The sequence below is a fragment of the Sipha flava genome, unplaced genomic scaffold (assembly GCF_003268045.1).
Source record: "Sipha flava isolate LNK unplaced genomic scaffold, YSA_version1 23_pilon_pilon, whole genome shotgun sequence".
NCBI lineage: Eukaryota > Metazoa > Arthropoda > Insecta > Hemiptera > Aphididae > Sipha > Sipha flava.
This window is the reverse complement of record NW_020272884.1, coordinates 153,058-164,352: the sequence shown is the minus strand read 5'-3', so window position 1 is coordinate 164,352 and position 11,295 is coordinate 153,058. Positions and strand designations below refer to the sequence as shown.

Sequence of the window (11,295 nt, the reverse complement as noted above, 5' to 3'; positions counted from 1 at the left end):
AAAAAATTGTAATTATTACAAATAAATTTATTTCATTTTAAAGAAATTAGGTCAATAGTCATTATAAACAAAACAAATAATAATTATAAATCCTAATTAGGCATTATCAGTATACATTTTGAATCTTAATCTTAAAATAATCTTAATAATCTTTAATCTTATACCTAGTAATACTTAATAGTTAAACTTATACCTAATCATAACCTATGTTATCTATAACATTTTACGACGAACTTTTTTAGACGCGAAATCGTCGATTATATCATCATAATTTATACTTCGAAGCATCTCAGATTCTATGTGTAGTATTTATGTCGCGTTTAATCTATCTGACTCCAAAGTTGAACGAAGATGCGATTTTACTCTTTTCAATGCTGAAAACGACCGCTCTGCTGTACAATTTGTTGCAAACGTGCACAAATACATACGTAACGCTGTTGTGACGTTCGGATAAATATCTATTAAATCATTTGTATACAACATCTTACAAAGTTCTTGGGCGTTTCTTTTTTTATCAGATTTAAAAAAAAGATGATCACGCAAATGAAGACATTCATTTGTAAATGATTCTTCAATATCATTAGGATATTGTTCTATTAGTGCCCTAGTTTTTTCAGAAATTATTTCCTCGTCAAAACTACAAATATTTGTAAGAAAATCAAACTTGACACATAAATTTTTATATGAACTGCCTCGCCTTACGAGTTCAGCATTCAATTTATCCAATATAACGAAGAATACATTTATTCTGAAATCTTCCTTGCCTGTTTCTGTGATCACTTCATTCATTGTTTCGTCGAATTGACGTTTTCTCTTAACAGTTCTCCGCTTGTCTTTTTTGTACTGCATTTCACCGCATATTTGTATAGCTTTTCCTTCATATTCTTCAAAATTATTTCTAATTCTAGATATGTACTGCTCTAAGGATCCATATAATTCAACAATCATTCCTAACTCAATATTAACTGATTGAAGTTTTTTATTAACTATATGAAACCTTTCTAATACTTCATTCCAAAAAACAGTCATAAAGCACATTTCTATAGTATTAAAAGGTTTCAAAAGAACTGAAGCGTCAAATTTTGTTACAGGTTTTTCATTGGCATCGTCAATAATAGCCTGTAAAGCGTTTTTAATTTCACTCCAAGAAGTACATAAAGATTTACCCGCTTCGTATCTTGCTGACCATCGGGTTTGAGACAAACTTTTTACACACTTAGACTTTTTTAAATAAAATAGTAAAATTTCCCAACGATGGGTAGTTGCTGTGAAAAAGTTATATAATTCTTGTAGATATCTAAAATATGTTGTCGATTTTTCACAGCAATCCACGGCAGATATCCCCACAAGATTTAGGGAATGTGCTGAGCAAGGGACATAAATGGCCAACGGAATAACTTCTTTAATTCTGGCTTGAAGGCCAGTGTATTTACCAGCCATGTTACTGGCATTATCGTATGACTGCCCGCGGCAATTTTTAATATCCAAATTATATTGATTAAGTGTATCAAAAACTGCATCAGCAAGTTGTTCAGATTTATGCCCAGTATTGGCAATAAACTTTAAAAATCGTTCTATAGGAGTACCATCTTTTGAAATGTATCTTATGATAAAAGACAACTGATCAACATGGGATACGTCGGGCGTCGAATCAACGCTTATCGAAAAATACTTTGAAACTTTGACTTCTTCAACTATTTGTTTTGTAATTTTTTCTGCCATAATTTGTATAAACTCTCCGTATGTCTGTGAAGATAGATACGATGTATTACCACTACCGATTTTACCGTAATGGCGAATATGCTCTGATAGAAAGGGATCAAATTCTGCTAAAAGCTCTAATGTCATAATGAAATTACCGCTATGATACGACCCAAATTTTTCTTCACTGCCTCTCAATGGTAACCCTCGAATTACTAAAGAACGTACAGTAGCAACTATTCTTTTTAAAATATTTCGCCAATAATTGGTTTCTTGTTCTAATTGCAAAACAATTTCTTGGTTTATTTTACCTGCAGTTTTCCCCCTTTCGATTAATGCAACTGTTGAAGTTTTATGAGGAATAGAATTTTCGTGATCGTTTAATTTTCGTACAGCATTTTTCCAATCATTAAAACCAATAGTTACTAATGTTGATAAATGTGCACTTCCAAAGAGTCGACATGGTGCACAAAACACTGTACCAGTAGATTTCGAAAACACTAACCATGGTCGTGACTGTACTTCACCATTTATACGTGTTCTAACAAATAATGATTTATTTAAAAATCTATTTTTGTCAGGATACTCACGTTTAGAACATGTAAAATCATCATTTAAATTTTGATTTATTCCGTGTTTTGCCACATAATCGCGAGTTACATCATTAATAATCCATTTAGCCGGATCATTATAATCAATATAAAATGTAGCCGGATCCATATTTAAAGTAGAAGTTGTTAAATTATTAATGACCAAATCCGATTCGCACTTACTCGTTTCAATCTCTTCTAAATCATGTTGATGTTGTTGACCATTATCAGGTGCATTCAAAGAAGACGGTGTAGCAGGTTTAAAGAAAGTACTTAGTTTAGGTATTTTATTTAGAACTTTACTCTCTTTATATTCTTTATCTTTGGCTCGCTTTTTATACTCTGAACCACTAAAACGTTTACGACCGTCACTCATAGTGAAAAAATGCTAAATACTGTAAATTATTAATTATTATTTATTAAATATATTATGTTGTAATATGCACTCCCGACAATGACGAACAATAAACTGAAATGAATTGTGGTCGTGTGCGATGTGGATACACAATATCTTTAGCCAATTTCTATATATATTATATTTTTATCGTAATTACTTTTAGGAACAACTTATATTATTATATACCTAGGTAGGTATCTTATCTTTATAGCTCACATTACGAGAAAATTGATTTCGGGTTAGTGACATTTCAGTTTCATGCGCCCGTATATTTTACATACAGATATCTAAAAAAAAATCATATAAATATTTCATGCATTCATATGATTCTTTTTTTATTTCTTACAAAATTTGCCGCCCCAAAAAATTTGCCGCCCTAGGCCCGGGCCTCACGGGCCTAGGCGTAAATACGGCCCTGAGCTTCTTTACTTCCCTTAGAATCTAAAATCACACATAGTTTTACAGTAGAATATTAAACAATGCACTGTAGAAATAAGTAGTTTGAAATTTGATTTATATTTATTAAAACAAAATTTATTATTTATTTAAGATCAAGTATGTACTATATTGAATGCTTTTGAATAATTTTAACATATTTATAATGTTGTTATTTTATGGAGAGTACGTAAAATCTAAAGTTCAAGTCTTCTTTTTATCGGCACACATGCTTTGAATTCATCTATTACATCTTCAATATTGATTTCTGATGCCATCTTTTGCTCGATAAATATTAACACCAGTGAATCAAGACGTTCTTGTAACATAGTGTTTCTAAGTTTAGACTTTACAATAGACAATTTGGAAATGTCCTTCTCACACGAACAGCTTGTCACAGATATTGTTGCAAATTGTGTTAAAGCTTTATTGAAGTTTGAAAATATTGTTTTCCGGTCGTTTTCTGATAACCAATTCAGCCATACTACAATTGTTTTAGTTAATGACCCTCTAATAGAAGTTCTATCAGACATATTTGTAATGAGCTTAATTTCAGACTCAAATGTAGTATTCAAATTAAATTTTTCCTTCAACATTGAAATATCATTACTATCAAGCTTTAATTGATTTAAATTTCCTGTGGCGGTAATTAAATTTAAAGTTTCTTAACTTAATAATAAATATGGGCCCCTCACATGAAGCCGCAGACTATGCAGCGGCATACCCTGCATACCCCGTGCGCACGCCTATGGAATCACCAGTGCTAAGTATAGTAAGGTTACGAGGAGTCGTTCTTTTTCAGGTATGGTTTTCCTAAAATGTGAATCGCTTTTTGTTATCTTAGGTCCAATTAATTGAAGTAACATTTCAAAATAATTTACATTCATACGACAAAAATTTGAGAAATGAACAGCACTATTCATTTTCAAATCATTAAATAAGTCTGTTCCACTATAGCGAACACGGTTTTTAAAAATTTCATTAACCCAAAATCGGCGATTTTTTTAAATTTACGTTTTTGATTTTTTTTAACTACACTATTCATTACTACATACGCGGCACAAGCAATCATTAATTTATCATCCGTATCACTCATTTTTTAACAAAATACCATTAACCACTCAGGACGAATACGAAAATCCAACTGTGTTCAGTGTTTACGCAACTTACTTCATTCATGTACAACACGAAAATCAAATACACTAAATACTATGAGTACGGTGAACGTGTGTGCAGTATGTGATGTTTGCAAACATCACACATGATTCAAGCGCGTGAGCTGTGTGTCATGTTTTCATACTATGTGGACGCGCCTTTATGCTGTAAATGTTTATTCGATTGTTTTACCGTGCCTGAATGTACAGCCGAAGATGATTCAAATAACGCAGAATCAATTCTGACTTGGTCAATATCGACGGTCGGAACATTCTTTTTTTTAAAATTAAATATGTCAAATACATTTTTGGACATATTTAAAAAAAAAATTGAACGAAGTTAAAAAAACGAAACAACACTTAACAGTACATACGATGCAATTGACAATGGTTGAATGGCTAATGAAATAGAAATATCACTGTTGTGTGTTTCGAATTGTCAAATTTTACATTGGTATTTACTATTTCGTCTATTTTTATAACATAATTGACAATTCCAAGAAAATAATGAGATATCGTTGTCTGCGCATTGAAACCAATCATTAGATTCAACTGATATCGTTTATATATAGGTACTAATAAACTAATATACATTGATTCTTAAATATTTATTATGCTGTGCCTCTGTGCTGTATGGACTTAGGCATTTGACAATGAAATCAGAAAATATATCACATCCTACTTTTTTTTCTATAATATTCTCTAAATGTTTTATTCGTGTTCCAACAATATTTGAATTGAAAGTTAATATTTATTATTATTTATTGCAGTAACCTGCAGTGATCAATTATTTGAGGGGGCTAATTTTTCTATTTGTACGTTTTGAGGGGACGAAGACCCCTTAAGCCCCCTTAATTTCCGCCTATGCTTCTGAAAATCCTATATTATTAATTCTGGATAACCACGTACCACGTATTTTTCTTCAAACCATACGTTTTTGCCATGAACACAATTTTACTATACTTGAATTTCCTCTTAATACTACTCATAAGTTACAACTAATAGACGTTGCAGTTTTTCATCATCTAAAAACGTATTACAGTCAAACTCGTTACATATTTATGACAAATAACCCAAGAAATACTACAAATGATCGATATATTGGAAAAATATTTAGCGAAGCATATACGCGTAATGGAGCTGCTACAATAGGAAATGTAATAAAATATTTTAATGCTTGTGGAATAGAACCCTTTAGTCCAAATTTTTTTTCGGATCATGATTAATTTGCTTCTGCAGAAGTCAAAGAAAGACCAATTGAAAATATTGAAAAAATATTTGAAAAACAATATCATCCAAGTTCCAGGAATAGGACCAATAAATGAAGAGCCTACTCCTGGACCAAGGTGAATAGATATACATGTTCTTGGTATGCCAACAAAAACTTTTCCAGTAATTTGTTTTCAACAATGTTTTCAAACATTTTTTCAACCTCGACCTAGGGCAAAAATTCCAAGTTTAAAGATAAAAAACTCATCAGTCAAATCCATATAAGTAATGAAAAAAAAAATCAAAAAAATCATAAAAGAACAAAATAAAAAATAACGTCTGGAGAAAAGAAAGTTAAACTAGTTACAATTATAAAAAGAAAATAATATAAAGAATAAAAAACGAAAATTAATTTCATATTCTAAAGGATGAAAAATGATGAAGTTTCATATACAGATATCGATAGTGAAGATTTTATTAATGATGAATAGAGTGCGGATTTGTATGCAATGGCATATGTTTTTGGTTTATTGTATAATATGCTAAGTGAGCACGAAATTTGTTTATTGGCATAACGATTTAAACAATGACATTTTTTTAGTGCATATTTTCCATATTTTGTCGTTTTTAATTTTTAAGAGCTTATTTAACAATTTTAATTGCATATTTCATCTTAGAGTGCATATTTTGGTGTTAGATTGATTTTTCAACATTTCTAAAGTAATAAACTCATAACTGTTACAAAAAAATATATACATAAATATCTTTTACGAAGAAAATCTTATCGCTTTTAGATTTTGTGGGAAATCCCGTTAATCGATCTGGTGTGTCATATTTCATTTTATTGTGTGTAGTCTCGGCCCTTGGATTAATTATCTTTATCGGTGAAATAATCAAATAATATATACGAATACTCAGAAAATATCAGTTTAGGTATCAGACCAATAATATTATTTCATTCTGAAAAATATTTAGTATTAACCGTGTGTTCGTGTCTGTCGTAGTGCGAATCTTTGTGTATTATATTTTTTCAAGATGCCGAAAAAAAAATCGTCTTTATCGAGTCGTCTTCGTAGTTATGTGCGTGAATTTGGCTTGAATATTTTTTCAACCGATGGTCGAGTAATACTGTGCAAATTATGTGAAGTAAAAGTTGGCCACGATAAACGATATTCAATTACACAACATATTAAAACTGAAAAGCATTTAAAATCTGTAAGTTTGAGCCAGACTAAAAAACAAAATGTTCAAAGTTTACTCATTAATACAGTATTGAATAAAGATCCATTTTGTGTAGATTTATGCAAAGCACTGGTTTCGGCAAATATTCCGCTAAAAAAACTTAACGATACACATTTCAAATTATTTTTGGAAAAATATACTCTCAAAAAAATACCCGATGAATCAACAATTCGTAAAAATTATTTAAATGATTGTTATATTGAAACAATGAATAAAATTCGTAATAAAGTCGAAGGAAAAAAGGTGTGATTGTCAATAGACGAAACTACAGATATTGAAGGGCGATATGTCGCCAATGTCATCATCGGAACATTAGAATCTAATGGTCCAGATACAACGATGTTATTAAATTCTGAAGTTTTGAACAAGGCAAATTACTCCAATATTTCAAAACTATTTGAAAAATCTCTAAATTTATTGTGGCCTGAAGGTATACAACATGATTCTGTACTGTTATTTTTGAGTGATGCTGCGCCGTATATGGTAAAAGCAGCCGGTGCAATCAAGGCATTTTACTCTAAAATACTCCATATTACTTGCTTAGCTCATGGATTACATCTTACAGCTGAAGAAGTAAGGAAATGTTTTCCGAATGTGGACAAACTTATATCAAATGTTAAGAAAATTTTTTTAAAATCTCCTTATCGCGTTGCTTTTTTTAAAAATGAAGCACCTGGTCTGCCTTTACCGCCAAAATCGATCATCACTCGTTGGTGGACATGGCTAAACGCTGCTATATATTATTGTGAAAACATAGAACAAATTCGTAATATTGTTAAGCAGTTAAACCCAGATGATGCAATTTCAATTCAAATGTCCCAAGATGTTTTAGCGGACAAATCATTGGATACGAATTTAATATATATAAAATCTAATTTTGGATTTTTACCCGAAACAATTAAATGTCTAGAAAAATCGGGAGTTCCTTTGAATGATGCTATCACTTTGATTGAAAACACAAAAATATCTCTTAAAAAATGTAACGGACAAAAGGGTAAACCTGTTTATGAAAAATTTAAAAAAATTCTATCAAAAAACGAAGGCTTCGATACACTAAGTAAAATTTCAAAAATTTTAAATGGAGAAAGTGAATCAATTGAACTCGAAGAAGATTTATCTCCAAATGATTTGACATTTTTTAAATACGCACCAATCACTTCAATAGATGCAGAGCGGTCATTTTCGAGGTATAAAAATTTATTGACTGACAAACGTAGATCAATGTTATTTGAAAATATTGCTAAAATAATTGTTATACAGTGCAATTCAAATTTAGGTAGGTACCTGAGTAAATTTCTTTTGAGATACATTTTTAATATTATTGATTCCGATTTTTTCTTATATATTAAAACTCAAAAAAATGGACAGGAAATCAAGATTCAAGAAATTAAAAAAAAATTATTTTTACAACAAATGTAATCATTTAAATTAATTATTATAATAATAATTTATTATTATTTTATGCAAAATACATGTAATTTTTGGTGCATATTTTTTTTATGCATGCATATTTAAACATTTTAGTGCATATATTAATGCATATTTAAGATTTTTTAACGCATGTTTAGTAGATTTTTAAGACATATAAATCCGCGCTCTAATGATGAAGAACGTATTTTTTCTAAAGCGCTCTACAGTCATGATTTAAAAGGTAAAGCGTAGATAAGATGTGTCAATTGTGTAAGGTAGGCTCACGAATTGTGTGCAAGAGTTGAATGTTGGAAAATATTTACATGTGAGCTTAATATATTGCGAACAGAAAATATTCATAAGTTGATTCTTATACAATTTTATTGTTTTATTCGGTTTTTAGTCTACTGAAGTTTACTTACCAAATTATGTGACAAAAATAATTATTTTACTAAGAATTTTCATTGATTAAAGGTTAAAATGTATTAATTTTATTTAATTTTAATTTTATTATTTATGTTTCTAACTAAAATGGTTTTGATATACAAGTATATATATATACTAAAGGGATAAGACACAAGGGTGGTGCGAAGGGGTTATATTTGAATCACGTGATTCATGAAAAAATGGCAGTGGGTGGTCTTTGAAAAACAAGAAAATAATTATTATGGTAAAATGCTCATACATTGAACACGTTATATTTATAAAATAAAATGACAAATACAGAACTATAAATTATAAATTATAAATATGAACATTTATAGAGGCAGTGCATTTATGACCGTTTAAAATTATGCAGTGTAAATAATTTTGGAAGATGATCCTATGAAATCGGTGATTCGAGTAGAAAAAACTTCTCACCACCACTGATACAGTGTATATGCACACATACTAGTTAAATATAATAAAAACAATAATTCATCGACAAATTATTTTTTTTTTTTTTAATTAACTTGCTTTTTATTAGAAATAATTACAGCAAAGCGATTACAATATGATGATATGTTTAAAAAATTAAAAAATTAATAAAATATACAAACAACAATGAACTACATATTGACTTTAAATAAGTTTATTACGTTATGTTGTCTTACTTCTATATTAGAATTAATCATACCATAAATTTAAAATTTAACAAATATATAATGTATTTATTTTATTAACACAAAGTCCCAAATCTCTGGGGAATAAATAATACATGTATACATATAATAATAATATTTTAAATGTATACAATTAAAAAAACTAGTAAATATATTGTAAATTAATATCCACGAACAGTTTTGATGTGTTTTATATATTTTAATGCTTTTTGCATTAAAGGAGCTTTTTTCTTTGTGACTGTAATAAAAATAAAAAATTAACAAAAATTAACTTATTTTGTATTCTTATATACAATTGCTATCAGATTTAGACAATATCAAAAAAAATTATTTTTAAGTGGCTTTTTTAAGACTCTAATCATAGAAAAAATGTTATAGTTATTAAACATTTCAAATAGTAATAAGTGATCCGACTTTATTACTATTTAGCTTTTTTAAACAATCAAAATTAAAAGAAAAAAAGGACATTTTAAAATATTAGAATTTAAATTGTACATACTTGCAGAAGATGATTTACGACACTTTTTGGGTACACAAATAGCCGTTTTAAAATATCCTGAATCAGAATCAGAAGATTCGGATTGATTATTGGAATTTATTGGTATTGCTGATTTTTCCATTATATTTTTTTGTTTTTGTCTCGCCTCTGTTGCTGTATAGAATTTTTTAAGATTAAATAAAGTTTTTAATTATTTAATTCTGATTTTACTTTATTAATTTATTATATACTAGCTGACCTGATACGGCGTTTCCCGTATGTTAGTTTATTTTTTAGCATTTTCGTAGGCCATGTATCAGTGTTAATTTGTGTTAATATTACATGAAATTCACAATTTAATTGTGTGTGTGTGTGTGTGTGTGTGTGTGTGTGTGTGTGTGTAGTACTATTAGATTCGTTGATAACATATATTTATATATTAATATTATTATTTTTTTATTATTATTAAAGCACCTCCTTATAGACTACATTGGTTGTTCTTCCATTTGGGGTAAGAATGACTGAGCTTGTAGGTGAACTAACTCTGGAGCGTGCCACATAAAATTGCCCATGTGTAAAATCAGTCATAACTCAAGTCAATCTTTGCTATCTTTAAATGTATATATATAGTAGCTATATTAAATGTAAACAAACTTTTAAAAAACCCCTATTACCCCCTTAAAGGTCGAATTTTGAAAAATCCTTTCTTAATACGCCTCCACATTGCTTGTAGTAACCTCTGTACAAAGTCTCTAGACCCAGAAACTTGGTTTGGGCGTTGATGAATGAATAGGAGCGGTCTCCTATATGTATATAGATTATCTCTGATTTCTAATGATTATATATTTCTTAAAGGTGTATTTATTGCATTAAAAATATGAATATTATATTCTAAAGCAGGGGTTTTAGCAAGTAATTTTTATTAGAGTCCAAAAGATTAAAATAATAAATTAAGTCCAGAAAAAAAAATGTACGGGACAACCATAATTTGAGTTGGATAAATCAAAATATTAATTTTTTTTTACTGGCAATTATAAAAATTATTTAAAAATGTAATTAATGAATTTAAGTAAGATATGTTTACGGTCCATTTATCTTTGTCTATGGTTCAATAATTTCCGACGGTTGCTATACAGTCTCAAATACAAAAAATAAAATAGAAGATTTTAAAATATTAGTATATAAATAATTTTACATACTCGCAGACGATAAATTACGTTGACAATTATTGGGTACTCGAATGACCATTTTCAGTGATTTTGTACCAGGGTTAACGAATTGGCATTGAACGTTAGAATTTCCTTGGATCACTGATTTTTCTAATATGTCAGGTTCTCCTGCTGCAGCTATATGAAATTTAGCCTATGACAATAAAATAATTAATGTACCATAAATTAGTGGAGTATAATTACTTAACGCTTTGATTATAATTAATGATTACACATCAGTGTACCGGTTTTTCGGTGATTCCACAAATATCATTGCGCGTTAATTCTATTTTTTTAACGGCGATCTGTTTTTCATTGATTTGAAATTTTTTGGGTACACGGAAGACCATTTTAAGAGATCTTGTACC

General features: G+C 29.1%; 2 protein-coding genes across 2 annotated transcripts; one reads left to right on the top strand and one right to left on the bottom strand.

Moving 5' to 3' along the window:
- Positions 1-309: 309 nt before the first annotated feature.
- On the bottom strand, positions 310-2,667 carry LOC112684039 (zinc finger MYM-type protein 1-like). The gene is made up of 2 exons (XM_025555338.1): positions 665-2,667; positions 310-604 (listed from the first exon to the last, which is right to left on the bottom strand). The coding sequence occupies exons 1-2, from the start codon at positions 2,665-2,667 to the stop codon at positions 310-312; spliced, it is 2,298 nt and encodes a 765-aa protein (XP_025411123.1).
- Positions 2,668-6,646: 3,979 nt separating this feature from the next.
- Positions 6,647-8,549, top strand: LOC112684038. Its single transcript, XM_025555337.1, has 3 exons — positions 6,647-6,701; positions 6,784-8,016; positions 8,542-8,549. Exons 2-3 carry the CDS (start codon positions 7,068-7,070, stop codon positions 8,547-8,549), a joined length of 957 nt encoding a protein of 318 aa, XP_025411122.1. The 5' UTR covers positions 6,647-6,701; positions 6,784-7,067.
- The last annotated feature ends 2,746 nt before the right edge of the window (positions 8,550-11,295 follow it).

What these genes read in the sequence shown, in the direction of transcription:
- LOC112684039 (XM_025555338.1), bottom strand. Translation starts at nt 2,667, where the DNA reads ATGAGTGACGGTCGTAAACGTTTTAGTGGTTCAGAGTATAAAAAGCGA. An exon ending in TATAAAAATTTATGTGTCAA is followed by an intron (nt 605 to 664) that starts GTTTGATTTTCT and finishes TGAAAAAACTAG; the next exon opens with GGCACTAATAGAACAATATC.
- LOC112684038 (XM_025555337.1), top strand. Translation starts at nt 7,068, where the DNA reads ATGTTATTAAATTCTGAAGTTTTGAACAAGGCAAATTACTCCAATATT.